The sequence below is a fragment of the Penicillium psychrofluorescens genome, assembly GCF_964197705.1.
Source record: "Penicillium psychrofluorescens genome assembly, chromosome: 2".
In the NCBI taxonomy this organism is placed as follows: Eukaryota; Fungi; Ascomycota; class Eurotiomycetes; order Eurotiales; family Aspergillaceae; genus Penicillium; species Penicillium psychrofluorescens.
The window spans coordinates 1103359-1127079 of record NC_133440.1 but is presented as its reverse complement, the minus strand read 5'-3'; the positions used below and the strand labels follow the sequence as shown (position 1 = coordinate 1127079).

At 54.0% G+C, this 23721-nt stretch overlaps 8 protein-coding genes across 8 annotated transcripts; 4 read left to right on the top strand and 4 right to left on the bottom strand.

Moving 5' to 3' along the window:
• Positions 1-770: 770 nt before the first annotated feature.
• On the top strand, positions 771-6446 carry PFLUO_LOCUS2639 (uncharacterized protein; the record flags this gene model as incomplete). The annotated part of the gene is made up of 2 exons (XM_073779801.1): positions 771-5225; positions 5277-6446. 2 exons carry the CDS (start codon positions 771-773, stop codon positions 6444-6446), a joined length of 5625 nt encoding a protein of 1874 aa, XP_073636719.1.
• A 1592-nt stretch (positions 6447-8038) lies between these two features.
• PFLUO_LOCUS2638 (uncharacterized protein) lies at positions 8039-8641 on the top strand (the record flags this gene model as incomplete). Its single annotated transcript, XM_073779799.1, has 2 exons — positions 8039-8526; positions 8587-8641. 2 exons carry the CDS (start codon positions 8039-8041, stop codon positions 8639-8641), a joined length of 543 nt encoding a protein of 180 aa, XP_073636718.1.
• A 2803-nt stretch (positions 8642-11444) lies between these two features.
• Positions 11445-12544, bottom strand: PFLUO_LOCUS2637 (uncharacterized protein; the record flags this gene model as incomplete). Its single annotated transcript, XM_073779798.1, has 2 exons — positions 11445-12201; positions 12258-12544. 2 exons carry the CDS (start codon positions 12542-12544, stop codon positions 11445-11447), a joined length of 1044 nt encoding a protein of 347 aa, XP_073636717.1.
• A 2025-nt stretch (positions 12545-14569) lies between these two features.
• On the bottom strand, positions 14570-16172 carry PFLUO_LOCUS2636 (cyclin-like protein interacting with PHO85; the record flags this gene model as incomplete). Its single annotated transcript, XM_073779797.1, has 2 exons — positions 14570-14860; positions 14913-16172. The coding sequence occupies 2 exons, from the start codon at positions 16170-16172 to the stop codon at positions 14570-14572; spliced, it is 1551 nt and encodes a 516-aa protein (XP_073636716.1).
• Positions 16173-17119: 947 nt separating this feature from the next.
• On the bottom strand, positions 17120-18058 carry PFLUO_LOCUS2635 (Proteasome subunit beta type-1; the record flags this gene model as incomplete). Its single annotated transcript, XM_073779796.1, has 4 exons — positions 17120-17444; positions 17511-17858; positions 17925-17970; positions 18022-18058. The coding sequence occupies 4 exons, from the start codon at positions 18056-18058 to the stop codon at positions 17120-17122; spliced, it is 756 nt and encodes a 251-aa protein (XP_073636715.1).
• Positions 18059-18398: 340 nt separating this feature from the next.
• PFLUO_LOCUS2634 (variant) lies at positions 18399-19505 on the top strand (the record flags this gene model as incomplete). Its single annotated transcript, XM_073779795.1, has 4 exons — positions 18399-18538; positions 18595-19107; positions 19164-19289; positions 19346-19505. The coding sequence occupies 4 exons, from the start codon at positions 18399-18401 to the stop codon at positions 19503-19505; spliced, it is 939 nt and encodes a 312-aa protein (XP_073636714.1).
• Positions 19506-19988: 483 nt separating this feature from the next.
• Positions 19989-21107, bottom strand: PFLUO_LOCUS2633 (uncharacterized protein; the record flags this gene model as incomplete). Its single annotated transcript, XM_073779794.1, has 2 exons — positions 19989-20862; positions 20932-21107. The coding sequence occupies 2 exons, from the start codon at positions 21105-21107 to the stop codon at positions 19989-19991; spliced, it is 1050 nt and encodes a 349-aa protein (XP_073636713.1).
• A 1538-nt stretch (positions 21108-22645) lies between these two features.
• Positions 22646-23593, top strand: PFLUO_LOCUS2632 (uncharacterized protein; the record flags this gene model as incomplete). The annotated part of the gene is made up of 1 exon (XM_073779793.1): positions 22646-23593. The coding sequence occupies one exon, from the start codon at positions 22646-22648 to the stop codon at positions 23591-23593; it is 948 nt and encodes a 315-aa protein (XP_073636712.1).
• Between the last annotated feature and the right edge of the window lie 128 nt (positions 23594-23721).

Sequence of the window (23721 nt, the reverse complement as noted above, 5' to 3'; positions counted from 1 at the left end):
TACTGCTCGGCACCGTCCTTTGTCACGGTCGTCGACCCACGGAACGGCCGCGGTCTAGAAAGGCCGCTGGCATTGCGTCTCCACTGCGTCAGGTACTCAGGAACAAAGCCGTAGACGTCGTCAGGGTCGCAGGAGTCCAGTCGGAGAATAGAATCAGGTAGAGAGTCGTAGAGAAGACGATCCAACTGAGACTCCGAGACTACTCGACCGAGGACTGTGAGATCCTCCACCTCGACTTGGCCCTCGTTCCCTCTCCCCTCTTCCCTCCACTGGCCCCCAAGATCCCACCCATCCTTTTCTCCTCTTCGACTCTGGCTCTCCTCTGCATCTCACCTCTCGCCCTCTCTGACAACGACCTCTACCCTCGCCGAGCTAACGATCCGGCCCGTCCAGCAGGATCCTGGCCCCTCTCCCGATCATCACTAAACTAAACGCCGGCCAAACGTCAGCCGAGACGCTACCCGTCCTCATTCGCCCACTCTGTCCGCCTCTCCGTCTCCAATTCACCTCTGTCCGCCGATCCCCCATCCTGCTCAATCTATCGACCCCATTCTTCTTTCGCTGCTCGGTCGTGGGGGAATGCTCCCCCCTTTAGCCCTGGTCATCGCTGTGTCGAACATGAGTTTGATTGGGGGCGCGCCACCCAGCTCGATTGCTTTGTAGCCTGAGCCGTTTCACCTGCGCCGTTCTCGTTGGGCGACCTGCTCGGGACAACTCATCAGACCAACCCACCACGATCACCCGAACGACCGCCGCATGAAGCATGCAGGATGTCTGGCACCGACATCGAGCAGGCTTCTGGTGACCGGAACCGCGATCCGCTGTTTGGGCAGTCTCCCGCGCCAACTCACGCCAACATCCACAATCCCAGTTCGTCCTTTCATGCCTCACCGACCGCCGCCGCCGCCTCCTCCCCCTCCGCTCCTCCCCCGACCTCCACGTATTCTCCGCCACCATCGGGCACCTTCAATTACCAGACTCGTTCCGCGTCTGCGAATCAGCCCTCGGTGACGAAGCAGCAGCGAGACTACCCCGAACCCGATGAATACTATCGCCAACGTGGGTCCTCTGCGGCGGTGCCTGATGCCAGCGATGCCACAAGCGGTGTGAACATGGATCCGACCGGATATCCAGGTGTGGGCGACAAAGTGTCCCCGTCGCCAGCAAGCGTGCTGGGGCCATCGCGCACGAGGCCTTCGGCGTACCGTACCGCGTCTGCATCTGATTCGCCCACGTTGGGAAGCTCGTCCACTCGTGCCCGTCTGCCCGCCGCCTCGATCGCTAGGGCTCGCCGCCAGACTTCGTTCAAGGACCTGATCAACAGGTTTAATAACGCCTCGGACGAAGTCCTTCCACTACCCTCCGCCACTCAGTCGCGCGAGACATCGCGAGCAGCGAGCCCAACAACCAGCTTTGACAGCCCGGAACGGCCTCGTGCTCCGCCTCGGAGGCAGAACGTGCGTGATTCCACACACTCGACATCCACGCAGTCTATAACGAGCACCCCTCATTCACCTCTGGAACCACGAGGGAAACAGTTCCCAGCACCTCTTCATTCAGGCGCCGCCATTCCGCCACCTCTCTTTAACCGCATCCCAGAGTCACATCCTCGTCGAGCGCTGTATGGTGAGCTGTTGTCAATCAACACGCAAGTCCAGAACTCACTGTCCGGAATCCCGTCACGCCTCAAGCGTCGCGGTTCAGACGGGAGCATCGCCAGCCCGAACCCGGCATTTGTAGACAACCCCGAGTCAGCAATCCCAGGTCGGTCGCCGCTGACCCCGACTGCGTGGTATCTCGGACACACAACCTCCTTGGAAGCAGTTCAGCCAGGTTTCAAGAGCCATCGACGGGCGAAGAGTGATTTGGCGGTCAACACGACCACAGCACCCCTTGCGGACCCTTGGAATCCTCACATGGCGGTTCCAGCACCCTTGCAGCAGGTAAAGCCGGGCGATGGCTCCTCGGAGAGTCCAAATTCGAGGTCCCGCATTCCTGTCTCCGCCAACCGTGCCAACTCTGCTTTCGGCCTCGAGAGCCCCTCTCCAACCTCTAATCCACCCTTTAGCAGCCGATCTGCCTCCATTCCTGTGCCGCCAAAAGGGACGAGTCGCCTTCCTAAACCGTCCTCGAAGGATAGTCCACCCCGCATGACGGAAGATGTTCCCACATCTCCCACATCGTTTGCGATAACGTCGCGTGGCAGGCGGGACCAGACCATTGGCCGAAGCCGAACTCAGGTACCCGAACGAAGCCAGCGTCTCCAAGCTTACATTGCTGCGCCGCCGCCCCAAAAGTCCCCCCCATTGCGCAGTTCCCGGCGACAGTTTTTTTCCAATGGTAGCCCGACGTCGCCACGATCGAGAGTTGGTGATACGTTATCAACCTTCCAACGATACAACACTGTCCACGAATCCGACCCGCGCTCACGTCCTCGACGACAAATACCCGAATTGGGTAACGTAGATTTTGAGACTCGCCGGCAGCGCATCCAGCAGGCCTTTAATCGGACTGTCCAGGAGAATGAGAGAAAGGAAGAGGCGGCAGCGGAGCTTCGACGTCAAGCGCGAGCAAAAATTCAGAAACACGAGGCCGCCCAGTCTCCGACGACGGACCACACGGCGACGCCTACTACTACAAAGCAACCCGAACGCCAGCCGCAAAGCGAGATGACCACTACTACTGTGGAAGAGCCGGCTGGCGCCGTCGGCGACGGCGAGAAAGAGAATCGCGTCCCGCCCCACGTTAGCTTCGATACATCTCCTCTAGCGCCGGAAAAGAATGCGCGCGAAACGGCAATGGATTCCCCCACGCTGGGACAGCCGCATGAACGGCCACCTGCGCAACAAGAATCACATCCTGAGGGTACCGCCACCCCCGGCTCCGCTGCGGGATCGGAAGACACTCACGTTACTACTTTTGACCCCGAGCCGCAATCCGGACTGGCCCAGCGGGCCGGCAATGCATCTCACCGGACTTTGTTTAATCATATTATGCAGATTCGCGAGTCTAGCTCAAGCGATTCGTCCTGTGACGAAGCGGAGTGCAGCCTTTCAGAAGCAGATGACAAGGAGTCGATCCAGGTCATGCTTCAGAAATCGACATACTTTGATTCCTCAAGTAGCACTGACACTCAGGAGCCTCAAGCATTGCTGATGCAACAGGCGCAGGCTGGTGACACCGTGCTCAACCGATGGAGCCTGAGCTCATGGTCTTCATCGGGACCCAACCATACAGCCTTTGATGAGACGTGTGACGAGAGCAGCGATGATCTTCCCTTGCAAAGGCCTTCATCTGGGCACACGAATGAGGCGACCACTCAGTCGTGTTCAGCCGCGTCGACGCGCCCGACATCCGCCATAGTTGACGAGTCCTCTACTTCTCCAGTCCAGGACCATGGCGTGCTGGGCCCTCAGACTCTCTTGGGGTCGTCAGATCAGCCATGGTCGCCCTTCTTGTCAACTCCTCCGAGCTTGGCCAAGAAGGGAAGATGGGACTCGACGCGGGTGACTGCACTCTATCTGAAGGAGTTGACTCGAGGAAGAAGCCCCAATATCCCCGTTCCACCAGTCCGAGCATCCCCAGAGCCTCCTCGCTCGGCTGATTCTACTAACCCACGCAACGATGGGCGAACCGACAGTCTTACGGACGATCCAGTTCTCGTTCCACGAATGGAAGACATCCCGATATCAGAACGGCTCACGCATAGTGCAAGTCTCGTCGGGCGAGAGGATTGGCTGCATGCCTCGCCTTCTATTATGGATTGGATGCAGGTCGCCGCCGAAGATGAAACTGTCACCCCTTCTAATGACCGGCCTGCATTCATGCCGGATATTGCGAATGTAACCGATCCAGATGCTTCTCACAACCAGGGAGCAGGCCTCGGCTTATCTATCAATGTCCAAGCTCCTACCTCAATGCCTCCTGAGTTCCAACCAGCGCCTGCTGGTGGCATTTCGACCGGAAATGAAGCTACTCCTGTTCCTGCCGCTATGAAGCATCACAGCACTGGAAGCAGCGAGGATTCTTCACTTCGACATGTGGAACCTACTCCATCCCCACGGGCAGCTGACTCTTCTGTCACCTCCCTGGTACCGTCCACTGAACAACCTCCGCGAGTTGCGGCCAACAAGTCTCCTTCTCCCGAACAGCGGCGCCTTCGAAAACGACGTCATGTTATTAAAGAGCTTGTCGATACAGAGTACACCTTCGGTCGAGACATGAAAGTCGTGGATGACATCTACAAAGGGACCTCGAATTCTTGTTTGGATCTCTCTGCAGATGATGTGAAGATTCTTTTCGCGAACTCCGAACAGATTGTGCAATTTTCTATCAGCTTCCAGGATGCTCTCAAGACGGCTGCGCGAAGCGTATACGTGATGCCAAAGTCGCAGCGGTGGGGCAGCAAACGCAGCGCCCACAACAGCTCGTCAACTGCCGAAGGCCATGAAGAACCGTCACCCATACACGCCGCCAAATCGGATCTCGAGAAGGACCGCTCAACCTTCGTCGGCCAGGCTTTCGTAGCCCATGTGACCGCGATGGAGAAAGTCTATTCTGACTATCTCAGGAATCATGATGCTGCCAACAAGAAGTTACAGGCTCTGCAGCGTAACCCGAAGGTAGCCATCTGGTTGAAGGAGTGCCGAGACTGGGCAGCCGATCTCACGACCGCCTGGGATTTGGACTCGCTGCTAGTGAAACCTGTTCAGCGAATCTTGAAGTATCCTCTTCTGTTGAACGAGCTTCTCGAATCAACACCCACCGACCATCCGGACCGGGCTGCTCTTGCCAGTGCTCTGGAGGAAGTCACGAACATTTCTGTGCGCATTAATGAAATGAAGAAGCGAGCAGACCTTGTCGGGCAAGTCGTTGGCCGGAAGCGCAAGGAGTCCGATGTCCGTGCAGGCTTGTCGAAGGCCTTTGGTCGTCGTACCGAGAAGTTCAAGCAAAACGTCGGTCTTACGGATCTGTTTGAAGACAAAGAATATGATTCTTTGGCGATGAGGTTCGGCGACGGGTATTTCCAGCTGCAATTGGTCATGCGCGACGTGGAGGAGTACATTAATGAGATCCAAAATTTCATGGCTCGTTTCAACGAAATCGCTGCCTCGATGGAAGCGGTTGTCGATGCGTCCCAGTCCAATTACGCGGAGCTGGAAGGCAAATGGCGTCGTTTCAAGAAGACGGTGTGGGATATCATCACCACCGCCCTGCCAGAACATGTAAGTGTGCCTCGTCCTGTCTGTTGTTTGAAGTTCTAACGCCTTTCTCAGCTCGACGTTATCCGAAAGAGTGTTATCTCTCCGATGGTGACACTCATCAAGCTGCACGATGGGCCCCAAAAGGTCATGAAGAAACGGAACAAGCGTCTCGTTGACTACGCAAAATTCAAGGCCGTCAAGGACCGCGGCGATAAACCCGATAAGAAGATGACGGAACAAGGGGAGCAGTTTATGGCCTTGAATGACACCCTCAAGGACGAGCTCCCCAGGCTCTACGATCTGACGGCCAAGTTGGCAGAAACCTGCTTGAAGAACTTCGTCCAGATTCAGAGCACGTGGTGGAATTTGGTGCAGAAGAAAATCGAACCTCATGTCGAGACGTTCCCTGATGATCTCCAAAAGATTATTAGTGACTGGTCCAATGACTATTCTTTCGCAGAGGCCCAAGTCCTCTCGCTTGGCATCTGCAACGGGTCTTCGGCAGCCGACACAGTCAATCTGCTCAATTTCAACGCGCCCGGGTCAGGTCTGAATACGCCAAGTCGACCTTCCAACAGCTCTGCTCGTCCGGAATCTTTTATGGATGAGTCCTCCCCCAAGGTTTCGCATGATTACAGTATCCCAAGCACGTTCTTCCAGTCCCCTCAAATGGACAGCGGTCAGTCGACCAGGAGCCGTCATCGGACCAATTCTTCCATGTCTGGTCGGCCTGCTTCCAATAGTCAAGACCTGCGCCGGAGTCAAGTGCTGCAGCAGGTCACCAATAATCCCTCTATTCCAAGCCCCTCCCAGGGCACCAGAGCGACTGTTGGACAGACCGAGTCTTTCCCCAGTCTGCCAATGCTGAGTCTGGACACACCTTTCCTTGCCGATATCCTCGGCAGCACGCCCGATGAAAATAATCCGGCAACCTCTCCTGCCGGCCGCTACTCGGGCTTTTTCTCCTCCGCCATGCCCATGGACGCTACTGACTCGCAGCCTGCCGAGCAAAGCAGCGCTGCCGCAGCACCGAAGGTGTTGTTCCTGGCGGCTAGCATCTACGAGTTCAATATCGACCGCGCCCGCCGCGAGGCTGGGTACCCCTACCTCACCTACGTTGCCGGAGAGATCTTCGACGTTATCGGCGAGAAGGGTGAGCTCTGGCTCGCTCGCAACCAGGACGATTCCACCGGGCAAGTGGGATGGATCTGGAATAAACATTTCGCCAAGTTGTCGGCATAGACAACTGTCGTGGAATACCATGACCCTTCTTCCATGACCCTTTTTCACTAGCTTCGTGCCCGGACTTCCATTCCATGTTTTCTTTTTTTTTTTTCTTTTTTTTTTTGCCTTGACAATGAGGAGCCTTCTTATCTGCCTCTTGCTATCGGTCATTTTATTTTGTTTACGTCGCGCGTCTGATGGATTTGCTGCCGGAGCATTGGAATGTACGCTTAGATACCCCGTTTTATGGATGGATGTTTGTTCTTTCATGTCTTCCCTTGTAGTCGTAGCCCTAAACGGCATTCGGTGGCTGATCACGTGTGAGCGCCACATGTGACGCAGTGGCCCAGCGCCTTGTTCCGATCGCAGGGATTCCCTTCACTACTTCCATGACTCGGTCCTCTTTGCAATTTTCCTTTTCTCTCGCATTGTCCTGCCTGTTCCCCAGATCCTGGTCATTCTTTCCATATCCCGCGCTCGTGGTGGCGATCTTGCATCCTTCATCTTGCCCCTCCTTTCCACCGCGACTCTCCAGCCTCGGTCGGTCGCATTGACCATTGCGGCGGGTGATCTCCATACCCTCGATCTAGTGTCCCGCGCCCCGTTCTTCTTACCTGTTGAACCTGCCTGCCCTACCCCCATGGTCTTCTTCCGACACGGGCCCTCGATTGTATAATTGTGAATATTCGCGGCGTTCCTCGTTCAGGCCGCCACATTCCACTCCCGACGGCCTCCCGGGAGTTGTATCCGGGCCGTTCGTTCTACGGGACGTTTTTGCACCCGAAGGCAGTGGGAGAGAGACTCAAACAGCTATCTGCTGCTGCTGTCTTTCTTGAGAGTTTGCAACTAATTTGACTCGATCGCTCGGCCTAGACGATTATCGCGGCACGAGTTCTTGGCGTCGGAAGCAAGGTACTTGCTGACGGACCACAACGGGTTGCGCGTGAAACACCTCGGCGGTGGCGCAGTGGACATTCATACATTAGGTTTTTTCTTCGGCTCTTCTCCATATATACGCACCGCATTGGCATATTGTCGACATGTTGGACGGCGGGTTGAACAAACTGCACAAGCGCATGCGGGGGCGGTTTGGTGATACCGTAAGTTTGCATAGTGGTGATCATACGCAGAGGAATTATTGACCTTGGGCGCAGTTGAATCCAGATGATGCCTTCTTGAGCTGTGAGTTACCCGCGCTTGATTATATGATCTCATTATCTCAAGCGTTATACTGATCAGCCGCCTTTTGAGTTAGACTACGACGTGCGATGTAGGGCTTGATGATCTCCCGAGTACCATGCGACTCCACCGCTGACAAGAAATTCAGTGACACGGGAGGACATGCAAACCCTTAAGAACGACTGGCTCACAGACAACGTGGGTTCTGATCGTGAAAAACAATTCCTTTGGATAAGGCACCTGGGCTAATCTGTTGCTAGATCATCTCGTTTTGGGAGGAGTAAGTCAAATTTCCTCGATATGGACGACACGCCACGCCACACCAAACCCTGACACTGACACTGACACTGATACCCGTCTGCCTCAGATATCTCGAACACGAGTTCCTCACTAAATTCAAGTCCTCAAATATCGTTCTCCTCCGGCCCAGCATGTCCTTCATGATCCTCCAAACTCCCGATCCTCGCACTCTCCGCGAAGCACTCCCCGATTTCAGCCGAGCCACCCACGTCTTCCTCCCCATCAACGACTGCCGCAACGTCACGCAAGCCGAAGGCGGCACGCATTGGTCATTACTTTTGATTTCCATTGTGGACCGAATCGCGTTCCACTACGACTCGCTGTACCAAGGAAATGTCTGGGAGGCTGACACAGTCACCCGCAAGTTCGGGGTCATGCTAAACCAGCCGATTCGGTTTATGCATCTGAACGATTCCCCCCAGCAAGATGGAGGCAGTGACTGCGGTGTGTTCGTGTGCTTGAACATGCGCCATCTGCTCATGAGGCGGTTACTCATGGCCAGCGCGCACGAGAAGGTTAGCATGAGCCTTGGAGGGCGGAAGGTCGATGCCCACGCTGGCCGTAAAGAGATGGCCAAGATTATCGAGGGTTTCCGGAAAGAAGGCGAGCGACGACGATCGTAAGTGCCCCCGTCATGCTTCTTCCTGTTCTATTCAAGCTAACGCATATCCATCCACAGCACAAGCCTCAGCCCCATGGGGAAGAAATCCCGCAGTCCGCCGCGGGTGGATTGATTTTATGATTGATTACTGACCTGATTTTTTCTCTGGCATTTTGGTTTTTTCCTTTGGTTCTATTCTGTTCTGGAGTCCGAGTTGGGGCTCGATGGCTTGTTACTGATACTGACTGACGATGACTTCACGGCCTTGTTTATTCATTTCCTTCTTGTGGGTATACTACTGGCGAGTCCTGTGTTACGGGGTGCTAATCCTGTAATTCGTGGCGGTGATGGGTGGGTGGATGCATGATGTCCTTAAGCATAGCAATGAACAATTCGCATTTTTGTTGGAGTGTGTAGAAAGAAAGTAATGAGCGCATCAACATCTCTGACACGGAGAATCAATTCAATTGAATGCCCAAAATCACATTTTCTCAACTACGTAATTCCCTTAAAGTCCCCGTCGACAAGTGCACCAACTTGACAACCCCCGACTCCCCACCTCCAATCCAATTACCCACCCACCCACCCACCCCAAATGCCAAGAAATAAGAACGTCGTGTTCGACGGAGTAGATACGGGCAGTTATGGATCTGACGTATGGAACTTATAACTTGCCAAATATACTTTCAAGATGGTTGGCGACATGTGGAGGTCCAATTTCAGACCCAGTGCAGCTAGCCCTAACTCGGTCCACCCAGCCGGATCTAATCTGATCTGATATTGACATCCATATCGCGTACTCGGGGTCAAGTAGAGATATTCAGTCTACATAAAATACATCACATATCCTTTCTGACTTGTAACAGTTGGATGGGCTCTTCCAATAGATATTCACACGGACTGGGCATTGTGTTCTGGCTCTGGCGCTCTTTCCTCACTCGAGCTTGTTGTTTGCCAGGCAGTCGCTCCTTCCCTCTGAACACTGCTGTCCGCTCCTGTTTCCATGGAACCTGGTGTTCTGTTGTTTATATTTCTCCGTTTCCCTCTTTTCCCTCTTCCCTTCTTCCTCTTCCCTCTCCCACACCGTGTATGATCTTGACATGAGTCTCTAGCTTTTTTTGCTTCTGGCGTTTTCTCATCATCATCATGGTGTTTTCCGCTTCTTCCCTTTTTTGCCCCTGCTGCCTTTTCTTCTCTCCGCTCCCCCTCGCCGTTACAGAGGCTCTTCTTTCTTTCTCTGGTCCCCTCCCCGACCACTCGCCCGCATGCCCGGCCACGCCACACGAGGAGGTGGGGCCTCCCGTCCGGCCCCGGCTGCGTCACGCCCGGTCGCCTCGCACCACTCGCTATGTTCGAGTTCGTGCGCGTTGCGCGGATGCTCGGAAAGGTTTCAGCCTTCCAGTCCGCGAGGTGAGCCCTCTGCCCTCTCCTGTTTCCTCTCCCGAGCCCTCTGTTTCTTGCCCCCTCCCTGGGTCTCCTCCCTCACCCAGCATTTGTTTCTTCCCTTTTGTTCCGCCCTCCCCTGCGCCTACTCCTTCGCTTTTCCCCATCCCGGCGCTTCTTTTTGCTTTGACTCCACTGCCCCTGCCTGTCTCTCGCTCTGTCTCGCGTTCTGTTGCCCCTTCCCGCCCCACGGTCGATGCGCGCATTGCTGCAATCGCGCGAGGTGAGAAGATTGCGGCCCGCTGGGCCAATATCGGACCGCCCAAGACCTGTCCTCCTCTCCGTCCGCGAAAGCGGGTTACCTTTGGTGACGTTACTGTCGCCGTGGTTTCGCGCTGGATTGTGCGTGAGGAGCACGTCCACTCGTTTCCCCGTTGCCCTGCCCCCGACCCGACCCCTGTCGCTCCTTCCCTTGTTCCCCGTCACGAGACCGGTGGTCCCTCTCCCTCCCGGTATGATGACGTCGGTGCGGTGCGTGTGCACCGTCTCCAGACCCATCCTCCGAGTTGGATGGAACGCCCGATTGTATGGGTTTTTCTTGGCCTTCTTTGGACCTTTCTGATCATTCTGGATGTCTTTTTCCCATTCGTGCACTACCGACCTTACCGGTGAGGGTGAGGTCGGTGTTCAGCCACTCCTTTTGTTTTTTTTTTTTTTTCACATTTTGTTGTCTAGTACCGGTCCTGAGAGGCCGGTGCTCTGTCTCTGCTGATTTGGTCACAGGTATTTTCCTTCGAGCCGCCGAACACGATCCGTGAAGAAGAACGTCCTGTGTCTCGAGGGACCCGGAATCCCGCCAGGACGTATGGTGGCGTGGTACATTTGACCACCCCGTAAGTTCAATCCATTCCAAGTGTGGCCGTGCTGATCGTGCTGATCGCGGTGTTGAATAGTGCTGTGTAACGACAACGTCCTGGTCTCATGGTCAGCGGAGGCCAGCCAGGACGGTGGTGGCGTGATCCATTTTCCCACCATGTAAGTACATCCCGTCCAATCACTCTTGGCTTGGTTCAAGCTGATCGTCTTCCTTGACAGTTGTTGGTGGGAGAAGGGGCTTTTTTTTCATTTCATCGTGGCTCTCGCCTTGCGAGGGGTATGGAGAAGTGACCGGGCTGGCAATGTATTCTAGAAAACAATTAAAACTTTATCTCTTGCTTTTCTCATCGTTGTAATGGAATTGAGTATGTGTACAAGAACAAAGAAGTCTTCGGACGTTAAGGCAGGATTAAATAAAGTGTGGTCTGTGCGAGGGTGGAGAATGTCACGGGAGTGGCCGGGCAGGGGTACTAAGCATTCGGATCAATATTCGAGACGGCAATATGAGGAAAGAAGGTATATTAATTCAATAAGAAAAATAGGTATCGTATCCACTCAAAGTGTCGAAGAACGAAATGCCATATCTATGAAAGCACCTGACCTGAGAACACCAAGGCTAAAGAGGAGAAACGACTTGAAATAATGGACACCTCATCTCGACAAAACATACAGCCCGCTCAAGGGGTCGTGACACCAGTCATGATATCATTCCAGACGCGCGCTGCCTCCTCCCCCTGACGACCGTTCGAGACCGCGGCACTTTCGGCCTGGTAGCACAGATTAAGAGTCGACTGCGGAGCATTGCATGGGTTTTGCAGGCGACTGCAGATCATGCTCGTGAGTGTCCCGATGGACTTGGTGCTGTCGAAGGGGAAGTCCGCTTGGTTGTTCGTCGTATAGGAGTAGTCTGCGCTTCCGTCCAGCCCATACTCCCATCGGATCGTCGGGTCGGAGCAGCTGCCGTAGTCAATTGGGCTGGGTGTGTTTGTGCAGGTGGAGTCCGTGACTGTTGTGGTGGTAGTGGTGGTTATGATCAGACTCTCCGTCGTGGTGCTGGTGACGGTGTCTGTGATCGTTTCATAGTCGGTCCACGTAATAGTGTCGGTCACCGTGTCGGTGATGGTCTCCGTTTCAGTGACCCCGGGCTCGGTTATGGTCGCGCCGCCAGTCGTCGTGGTCTCGGTGGTCGTTACTGTCGGCCCGGGCTCGGTGATGGTATATGTCGATGCGTCGGCCGTGATCGTGGTTATGTCCGTAGTTGTGGCTGTGCAGTCGGTAATCGTGGAGACGACAGTATTCGTATCCGTGATTGTCTCTGTTGTAGTTGCGCCATTTTCACTAGTCACGGTGGAGGTAACCGTCTTGGTGATGGTGCCAAATCCCCCGTTGTTATCATCAGTGGTGATGGTAATCGTTACGGTGGGCTGCGGAGGGCTAAATGGTTTGCGTCAATTTGTCAGATCGATTCTATAAAGATCAAGTAGACTCACCAGTCGGAAGTCACGGTCACTGTTGTGGAAGGACCTGTCCATTGGCCACAACCTCCATTATCACCACCCTGTCCACCCCAGCCATTGCCTTTCCAGCCCTTGCCATTCCAGCCGTCGCCGCCACCGCCGTTGGCGCCGTGGCTGACAGCTCCATTATCGCTGCCGGCCCAGTTAGTCGGCCAGGTGAAGGAGCTGGGACGAGCCCCGGGGGCAGGGTGAGCCACAGCGATAGGTAGCAACTGCAACAGCAGGGCCGAAAGAGCAATCAAATCCGAACGGACAGGCATGTTGATTTCGTTTGAGGGGGAAGGCTTGAGAAGGGCGGAGATCTAGAGAAGAAATCGAACAACCGGGTAGAGCCTGGTCTGATGCTAAACAGTCAAGTCTGGCTAGAATGGTTTCTGGGGATGGCCTCGCTCCTTCGTGGCTTGCAGGAAGAGTCTGGTTTAAATATGCCCTCTTTGATGAATGCATCAACTGCAGCCCACTTTGACTTGCCATGTTAAGATGTTCAAAAGTCAGAGGATTCTTCAAGAATGCATGAATCCAAGTCCATGAATGCACAGGAATGACGATAAATAGTGTGAGAAACATCCAGTCTGGACTACATATTCTCCGGCCCACACCAGGTTGACTGTCATCTATCATCCCGGATAACCCTTCCTGTACGCATCACGAGATTGGTTGGATGTTGCTCGCAATGCATCCGCCCGTCCAACTGCCAGCATTCCGGGGGACCGGGGTTAACTCGGCATTGGATATTGATATGTATGTTTATACTAAAGGCAGAAATTCTCTCCTCGCTATCCCTTGCTACAGGATGAGCTTTTGGCAAACTACCCAACAGAGCGGGAAATGCATTCTTCGGATCGTTGGTGTATTCTCTCCATTACACTAGTCATGAACTCGTCAACCTCTCTCGTTGGTATTCGGACAATCGGACAATCATGGTTCTCACCAGGACTGATGCACTAACAAGTAAGTAGGATCCCTCTTAATCTTATTAAAAGATTTCCGAACTGTAGTCTTCATTACTCCTGTTCTACTTTGTAGTCTGGTCAATTGCAAGCAAAATTAAAGAAGTAAACAAACGAACTTTCAGGAATGCAGTGACGATCTCTATCCAGTGAGGAAGGAGCATGGCTTGTAATGTAGATCTCTAGATTCCAAGGATCAACGTGCTGCCGCCGAGAACTTCAAGATTTACTGTGTGCTACCTTTACGCAAGCAAGCACATGTTATTTAATCTTTTCAATTGCGCCATTGTTTATTATTGCTTTGGTCAATCTTGCGTTTTCTTGGGGGAAAGAGTTGAAGAGGGATCGATTGCATCGGGACGTCTCTGCTAGTAGAATCCCATTTGTTATTGGGGTAGGCAATTTAAACCCTTCTTCAGAGATTATAGATCTAATACTGGTGACGCTTAAACTGTCGCCTCGGGAAGCGAATTGACTCTGAGATCACAGGGTGAGCCGTTCGCTAAGTAATCTACACAGGCTCAGAGATATATATACGGTAACCCTGCTGCCGGTGTTGATGCATTGGAAATATATATCTCGTCAAAGCCCAACTGTAAACATCGATCATTTAAAAACATGCGGGGTCCCCTTGTTCCTAGTTTTAACAGACCTACTACATTCAAATGCTTACGAGACAATATATCGTGAGCAGTCGATGCTCAAGGAAGGCGCGTTTGTCGTGGTTGTCTGCTTATTCTCGGGCCAAGAGGCCACACGCCACGCTAAATGCACACGTCGCGCAAATCAAGCTTGATTCTCCGACAGAGCACAAAGTACAAGTACGCAGAATGCGGCAAAGGCCAACTACGAAGTTCGGAGTGACCACAACTAATGAACGTTGTTATAAAAATGATGGCACCACCACGGAACGCCAGACCTTGCCTGTCCGTGTAAGAACCTCCTCGGACAGCAACTAATAAACACAATTATTCTTGATGTATAAAGGTGCAACCCGGAGGTAGCAGCAGGAAAAATTACTCGGCACGGGATCGACTGGCAACCGAAAAGAAAGAAAAAAAAGTCTATACAAGGCCATGAACGTGAAAATGCGGGAATCGGACGGGGGCTTCCAAACAGACAGAAACAGTTGAAGTGCAGCTGCAGAGAGGGTATGTTGACGCCGACAACAGATAGAGACAGACAGACAGACGGACCAAACCAAAAGAATACACAGCAGAGAGAAGAGGCGCTCATCATCGCATCACATCGAAACAACAAGAGACTATGCGCGAATGAATCACTGAAACTAGAGAACTCCGCATGACAGCACCGAATGCTAGGAGGGATGCAGAGCTAGGGCGGAGTCGGGGTCTGGCCGACGCCCGGATGGCTGCGTGGTGGCTTGTCGGAGGATCGCATGTACATTGCATCTGAGGAATCGGTCGTCGTGGAGGTCGAGGTTGTCGAGGAGTCCATAGGTCGTTGCTGCTGCTGTTGTTGTGTAAGAACCTCACGCGCGTAAAACTCCACGAGCATCGTGCCATAGGCTTCAAGCTCCTCGACGGGGATCGCGAGGCGAAAGTCGTTCAACAGGAGGAACTGGAGTTCAAGGTGGTTGAGTTCCACCAGCGGAAGGCCGCCAACCTGTCAAGAAGTCAGTTTTGTCATCTGCAGACCGGGTGTGGAAAACACGAACCTTTGCATATCGAGAATTGGTATAAAACACATCGGAGAAGAATTTACTGGCACAAGTCACGCCCGCGATGACTAGCCGATGAATATTAAAACTATCGACCACAAAAAAATGGGAAAAATTCTCGTCCTCGCCTTGCGGATAGAGGGCAGGCGATACAGACGGACTGTTGGGGTCTGAGGCCGCCATTCTCGTCGACAACGGTGGTGTCACCATCGCAGATGGCTGTGTCTGGCGGGCAGCCGCCGTCTCCAACGCCTGAACGGTAGCGGAAGGAGAATCGGCGTGGGTGGTAGGTTCAAAGTCACGTTGGACCAACTTGAGCTTTCCACGATTGACAAGCTCGGTCATGCGGTCGAAGTAGACCAGCAAGCTCAGGAACACTTCGTATGTGGTCGGGCAATATTTGTGGATGCGGGTGAGGTAACTGAGGATGGTGATGCTGGGGACATTCTTGCCGTGGAACGCGAGCACGCTCGTGGCCTGCGGGCTGAGGCTGCTGGTCCCGTCTGGAAGAGGAATATGGCGATGGACACGTTCATGGTGCACATCGTTGGCCGTGGTGATCTTGGTGAGAAGGCCTGCGACCATTTCGATGATGTCCGTAACCGGCATGGAGCTGATCTCGAACTGCCGGTCCTGCGACGCTTCTCCCGAGACCTGAGATCGAGGCGGTTGTGCCAGGAACTCCTCGCTGGCAAGGCTTTGGATATGTGACAGACTGCGCACTCTGATGCGACTTGACGGAGAATTGGCCGCGGAGCCCGCGAGTGACCGCATCGGTCGTAAACGCGGTGACGCAGGGGACGGCTGCACCCCGCCATCAGGCTCGGTATCCATAGGATCTGCCATGCTGGTCGCGTGGTTGTACGTCGAGGAGGAGGAAGGATGTGGAGGGTAGGCATGGAGGGGCTGGGATGAGGTCATGGATGAGGCCGGTGGATGGGACGAGGTCGGGATGTTTGATGTAGGTTGAGCGAGAGCGTCGGGAGGGGTCTGTTGACTAATGTAGGCCGGCAAATCATGCTGCGACTGCGCAGAAATTCGAGCAGAGCCCACAGTGGACGTTGACGGCGGGGCGGTGGTCGAGGTGGGGGTAGTGTTAGAGGAGGCCGACGTGGAGCGGGCAGTCTGCAGCGGCGTCTGCGACGAGTGCGGCGAATGGCGATAGACGGAATCCGAGGGGTTGGCTGTGCCTCCCACCATCTTGTAATGGCTGTCGATATACTCCGACGGCACGTGGTTGACGATAACGGAGCCCATGTCAAGCCGATCGAGCGCTAGGTAGCTGTTCTAGCTGCGGCGCAGCCAGGGCTGGAGTGGGTCAGCCGGGCGCAACTCGGCATTGGAAGATGGAGAGCGCAGGGATTGGAGAGAAGAAAGAGGAAGAGAGATAGAGAGAGAATGCGATGATGAAGGGAGGGTGGAAGAGGGGAGGGAAAGGAGGGAGGGGAACGATACACTCGATGACGAAGAGCCAGCAATCCGGTGGCAGTGGCCAGACCAGAACCAGGGAGAGGCGATCAGAGAGCGCCGATCGGGTCCATTGCAGGAAGAAGGACAGGGAAGAGAGACAGAAAACAGGAAAGTAAATGGAAAGGGAGAAAGAGGGAAGCGATGAGAGGATGAAGAGAAAAAAAGAGAGAGACCGTGAGAGAGGGAGAAGGAGAGAAGGAACAGGAATCGGTGCCACGGGGAGTGAGGTCAGGCAGTGGAGCGGGAACGTCGGGCATTCGGGTTTCAACTGCGCAAGAAAGTTATCTGTAAGAGGACTGTTGCCCCTATTAGATTATTGCAACTCTAGCTAGATAATTTATACGAGTCCAATCCCAACGAGTAAAAGACGGTGTATACAAGGCTCCGACGAATGACAGCGCGATATGAGCGCACAACCCCGATGGTTCCAGCCCGCATTACTGGGCCGTATAGATCAGGTCTTTTCGCCAACTGTCAACTATACCGCGTGGTACTTCCGGAAGGACATCACTTAGGTATTCCCAGTGTCCTCACGGCAGACACGACTTTGGTACAGCCATCTCACCCTGGACAGCCATGATGTAACCGACGTGGGTCGTGGATGAATGGCCCCGGTTTTCCCTACGGAGAATCTACACTGCTTCGCAACAAGCTCGCTCGATCATGAAACCGACCATGAAACCGATCATGAAACCCGTTCATTCCTAATCGACCGCCGGATATTCGTACACAGATTAATTCGTCGCTCCGGGCCCCGTGTAGCCGTTATCCGGTAGGTACAGATGCCGGACGGCGCCGCGTTTGGTGAGCACCACCAGCCGAATAACACCGCCAGAGCTGCCATCCCACTTGATTGCTTCCTGCAGCGCGCTGCGCACAAAGTCAATGCCCTCTTGCTCCGTCATATTCTCTCGCCAGTGCGCGTCCGTGTAACCGTAGATATAGGTGGACCCAGAGCCGCCAATGGCGAACGACTGCTTGTGAAGGGAGCCGCCCAGCGGGATCGAGTACACCTGGCCTCCGTGCCGCGGGTCATATCCGGCAATGATGATGCCCGCACTGTGTGTCCGTCAGCATTCGGTGCCAGCAGGGATCTGTCGGGGTTGGTTGGGCAGGAAAACCGACCTCAGCTGGTTCTTGTTCTCATAGCACAGCTCCTGGAACAGCGACGCCGCCACCTGGGTGGTCGGGGATTCGTTGTTGGTGACGCCGTACATGTTTAGATGGTAGGAGACAATGTCTGCCACGGCTTGGGTGTCGGCTGCCGAGCCCGACCGGCAGCACCAGATGGTGTCGTGCACCTGTGTCAGCTTGTCGGTGACTCGATTGGCAATGTAAGCACCGGTGGTTGTTCGGCTGTCTGCGCCCAAGATCACGCCGTCTTTGAAGTTGATTGCCATGCTAGTGGAGGTTAGTGGCTGTTGGGAGTGAGATAGCAGACCGAAGAGTCGCCGTTCACTCACATCGAGGTTCCTAGGCTGTTGGAGAAGGCACGAGTTAGCAATGACCAGAGCAAAGAGAGCGTCGGAGCAAGCTTACTTGACCTCTCCGGACTTGAGGTGGTTCATGTCGACGTGGATGCCATCTAGGATGATGCATTAGCTCCTGCTCCAACGATGACGATAGCTTGGCTCACCTTCGCCGAGCATTCCTGTGGTGCCGTGGCCGATCATTTTGAGACACAAGCAAAAAACAAGAAGAGAACCAGCGGATGGAGGTTATGGGAGAGGGACGAGAAGGAAGAGAACGAGGGGGGAGAGGTGTGATGCTATCGGGAGCTGTGTCGAAGGCAGAAGCTCACCAACGCGTACCCGGAGAGGCGGTGAGAATGGCTGGGAGCTGTGATTGGCAAATGATCCCCTCCTCCTGAACCACTCGTTCAGGCTGCTCTCTCTTCCTCTTTCTTGACACGGTTTGTCGCCTTTCATTCCCATCTGCCCTCCCGCGTGGCCTTGGCCGCGAGCCACTAGCCCGTCCACATTCATCTCAGGTTTTCACCACCTCCTGGCCATCATGTCCGAGTCCCCGCCACCTCCTCCGGCTTGGAGCATCAGCAACATGGCCAACGGCGCAGTGCAGTTCCTTCGCCTGCCTGTCCTGGCATCATCGGGTCTCGCCGTGGTCGCCAGTGGCCTGCTCTACTTCAAACAGAAGTACGTCTTCTCGTTCAGCCTCCCCCCAAAAATAAGTTGATTAACCGATTATCCAGCGAGCTGATCTATCCCCGGAACGTCCCCGCCGATGCGCGCACGAACGTCCCAAGCCCTCGCATGTTCGGCATCACCGACTTTGAAGACCTGCAGATCCCCACACCGGACGGAGAATCGCTCAACGCTATATTCTTGCGACAGTCAAAGACGCGCCAGAGCCGCAATCTCACCGTGTTGATGTTCCACGGAAATGCGGGTAATATCGGTCATCGCGTGCCCATTGGCAAGGCTCTCCAGGAGACGCTTCATTGCAATGTCATCTTGCTCGAGTACCGCGGCTATGGGATGTCTACGGGTACCCCTGATGAGGTGGGCTTGAAGATCGATGCGCAGACGGCTCTTGACTATATTCGGCAACGCCCCGAGTTCAAGGACACTACGATTATTGTGCATGGACAAAGTTTAGGTGGCGCGGTGGCTATTAATCTAGTTGCTACGAATCAGGATTCGGGCGATATTGGGGGGCTGATTCTGGAGAATACTTTCATGTGTATTCGGAAGTTAATCGCGACGTGAGTCTTTTCTTTCTGGGGGTTTCTTCTCTTGTCTGTGTGCTGATTCAAAGCAGGGTGTTACCTCCGGCACGTTATGTTGCGCGTTTATGCCATCAAACTTGGGCAAGTGAAGATGTCCTGCCGAAGATCACCAAGGTGCCGATTCTGTTTCTAAGTGGACTGAAAGACGAGATCGTCCCGTAAGTGCAATTTACCTCCGGGTGCGGATTCATGTCTATTCTAACGCAAGTCTCAGACCACCGCACATGACCGGGCTCTTTTCCCTCTGCAAATCCCCGAGCAAGGTCTTCCGCACTTTGCCCAACGGCAGCCATAACGACACCGTTGCCGAGCCGGGCTATTTCGACCACATCCACTCCTTCGTCACGGAAGAGGTTCTGGCCGATAGCAAATGAACTGAAACATGCTCTATTTACTTGACAGTTGGTTCAGTCGTTGGACGAATATCCCCCGGCTGAATATTCGACTATGATACCCCATTTGACTCACGCTTGAGGAGGAGCACTGAGTTGTGCTATTTCTGGAATCTTTGTTTATGAATGGAGTCTGGTGCTATTCGATTCTTGGGTATTGATATTCGCTTGCCTGTATTCTTCTTTTTCTTTTCTTTTCTTGTCTTCTTGTACCATTTTTGATACACTTAAAGCCCGTGCCTGATTCGCTTCGGCCTCTGTTGTCCTGCTCGTTCTGTTCCTGGAGATATTTTCGGCCGCGTTTAGGTTCCACGTTGCTGTAAACGGTTGATGCCGAGGCATCATTGTTGCCAATTCACATCAAAGACAGAGTATGAAAATTGAACTGTTCAAGATCGCCTTTATTCAGTAGGTAGTTAATGTTCTAGCTTCCATTTATATATATAGTACAGGTGACGACATATTTTAGTCGACTTTCTCCGTCTCCTCCATCAACTCCTCAACCTTGAAGTTCTCGACATCGCCGCGCGTGAACATGCGCACTAGCTCGCCCTTCCGGCCACTGGCCTGGCCCTCAAAATCATAGAATCGCTGCACGCAGCTAACCAGCCAGGTCGCCTCCGTCGTGGAGACGCCGGAGTCCGGCATGACCTGGCCGTGCATGAGGACGAGACCCTTGTCATCGGCGAGATCGAGGTGGTGCGTGATCGTCGTGTGCGGCTGCGCGAAGGAGCCGTGGATCTTGTATGCGCCGAGGCCGGTGAAGATCACGGTTGAGGTGTGAGTGTTGGCCGTGCCGGTTCCTGCCTGAGCCGCGGAGGAGGAGCCCTCCGCTGGCGGGTGGAAGGCCCACTGCAGAAAGTGAATGTCGGCGTTGGTGGTGGCAGCTGCGCCGTCCGGGGTTTGCTGCGGCTGGTCTGGGCATTCGGGGTCGGTTTGCTGGCGCGGCAGCGGGAGGATGAATTGCGGGTTCTGGCGCGCTGCCTCGGCGATGCGTTGGTACGTCTCCAGTGGAATCACGGCGCAGATGGAGGTCGGGTTGTTCGCGTGTCGCAGACGCCAGAGCGCCTCGATCTCCTTTGGCGGCAGGTCGCGGACCTTCTCCACGTTTACGAATGAGTCGAGCGGCTTGACTCCGCTAGAGCTATCGGAGGTTGCTGCGCGGGCGGCTTGCGCAGTGGAGGATTGGTTGCGTGAGGGAGGAGGAGTTTCTGGGACGGCTTTGTTTAGTGACGGAGCGCCAGTCTCTGGGGTCACGACGGTTGCGGCTTTGTGGCGGAGGTCTTGGATCTTCTCGCTGTAGGCATCTTTCAGGGATTCGATTGATTGGTGACCCTCTCTGCAAGGAAGACAATTACTGTAAGCAGCATACTCCCATGACGGACGATGCAACTCTCGAGGCACTTACTGCTTGGCCTTTTGGTCTAGCTTGGACCGATACTTGTCCAGCACATGCTTGGGGTCGTGGTGTGAGGCGAGGAAGCGCACATCGTGGACTTGCGCCCATCGACGTTGCGGGTTGCGCAGCAGGCGCGATTGGCCTCGGAGGAGTGATTGGAACCCTTGGAGCCGGACGGAGGCCATTCTCAGAAGTTGAGTGAACTGTGCAGAGAACGATGGAGGAATTTGGGGACATGTTGAAGATCAAAGACATTAAGTAAGTTGGGTACCTCAGGCATAAAGCTATCCTGCCTGAGGCCGAAAGTTGATGCCATACTCTAATTTCCAGATCTGGACGGGCTCGGCGGGCGTAGTGTCTTTTGGAGTGGCATTCTCCCGGGGGGTTTGTCGTGACTACTCAGTACTAGGGACTTGTATGCCCACATTGTTGGGCATGAACGTCAGGTGCAAGGATACGGTGCCGTATCGATCAAAGACGCCCGCAGACTACTCAAGAAGCTTCATCCTATTTCAGCATAAGATGCAGGGTATCTGAATTAAGATATGGCATACAAGAGAATGAACGGTCCCGCCACTATGGCCGCCTATCTTCATGGACAATGAGACCGCTGCTAATTCCCAAATTATGTTCCAGAAGGTCCACGCCATTGAGACTGGGACGTCTGGCCCAGGGGACCCATGAAGAATTTCGGCCTCTCAGACTTCCCATAAAATAATTCTCGTTCGCGTTGGCGAACCCTTCGGCTGTGGTGCCTGCTCCGGCGCCTTCGCGCTTTCTTCTCCATTCTCGCCTTGGTCGTTTCCGGATCTCTGGCAAATAGCCTTCTCAGCCAGGCCATCATCGTGAAATGTGTCTTTGCTTGAAGTGTTCTGATTGCGTCACGACAGATAGCCAATATTTGACATAGCTCTGGGTGGACTTTGGGCCGGAGGAGGCAGATAATACGGACTAAGTCAGCTCATCAGTATCGGGATTCCTTTCCAGTCGCGAAGCGAGATATTCAACTGGAGTACTAAGTCCTTACCGTAGATGCTGTACACTTGAACAAAACACTAGCTCTCCACGGTCAGGGCAAAGAGCGTGCGGTCAGAAAATAGGAACCCAGTTCGGCGGACTTTGCAAGTGGCTGTGCAATGCCAGCAATCGGCCCTAGGGCTTAGTGCCTGAGGCAGCCGTGGATTCACCCCGCACGTTGCCCGAGCATAAACACTGGACGATTGAGGATTGGTCAGAGGTTCTATATACTAGAATTTCTCTTCGATCCTAGCCGCGCAGGCCTTGACTCGATGGCGCGCGCGGCCTTTCTCGCCTGCCCGGAGGAGATTTTGCGCATAATTTTGATGCCTCTGTGCTCTGCTGATCTTCAGGCAGTCTGCCTTACCGACAGGAGGTTGCAACTCGGGGCCGAGCCATTGCTGTATTCCCACATTCACTGGACATGGACACGATTGCAGAAGCCCTCCATCGCCCGGTTTTTGCGAACGTTGATACGTAGGCCCGATCTGGCCGAGTTTGTCCGAACGATCCACTTGGCTGGCGAGGATCGCTTTGGATGGACTACGCTTGAATATCTCGACTGGGAGAACCCAAAACTTGCCGTCAGTGACACTGACTTGGAGGGGATGGTCGAATGGATTGCGGCGGTTGGCGCTCCATACTGCGACCAGTGGATCCACGATCTACGCGCAGGCACGATGGATGCGTTCGTTGCGCTGCTCCTATGTCGGGCTCCTCGCTTGAGATCACTTTACCTGGATCGCAATTACACCAGACGGTCCTACTTGATCGGATCGATCCTTCGGTCGGCCTTGTTCGACGCTTCGAAATCGAGCTACTTGCCTTTGACCATCTAGAGGAAGTCTCCATGTTGTATCACGATCCAGAGATTCTCATCCCCCGCCATGTGGATGCTAGGAACACAGACGACGTCCTCTCCTTATTCTACCTGCCGTCAATCAAAAGCATCACGGCCACAATGGATAATCCAATCGTGTTTGCGTGGCCTGGAGAGAATCCCCCCAACCCTTCCAGCCTCACATCTCTCAACCTGGAGATGGCGAGGGAAGAACCTCTTAGACGAATATCATCGGTGACTACAAACCTGCAACGGCTTGAGTGGTTCTGGTTTTACCGCGAAGATCGTAGGGACCAATTTGTCACAAACACGATCGACTTCGATAAAATCTTCAAGGCTTTATCGCCCGTCCATGAGACCCTAACCGATCTCACAGTGTCGGCTGCCGCGGATATTGTTCGGGCGCCCGAACTCCCACAGCTCAACCTCGCAGGTCCATTCAAAGCTTTCCGCGATCTCGACAAGCTGGAAAGGTTGGAAGTTCCGCTTCCGTTTCTGGCTGGATTCTCCTTGTCCGATCTGGCTGGGACACGGCTCGAGGCAGCACTGCCGAAAAATGTTGAATGGGTTACTATCACAGACGATATGTTCCTCCAGGAGCAATATAGGTGGAAAGACACGGAACTATTGGAGTGTCTGAGACAATGGTTCCATGATCGGGCGAGCTCGACACCTCGCCTTCAGGGATTTCATTTGTTATTGAAAGAAATAGACTATGAGGATTGGGGCCCCGCGATGAGAAAGGCTTTAGTGGATCTGGGCTCACGCGAGGGCATTTGTATAGAAGTTACAAAACTAGCAGGAGAAATGTAGCTACAGTGATTCTGGAAATCGGCTTTCTTGATTCCATAAAAATTATAAAAAGGTGTCGGTTGTAACTAGCTGACTGTAAGAGGAAAAACAAGCATGAGCTCCGTTGATATAGGTTGTCGGAATGATTA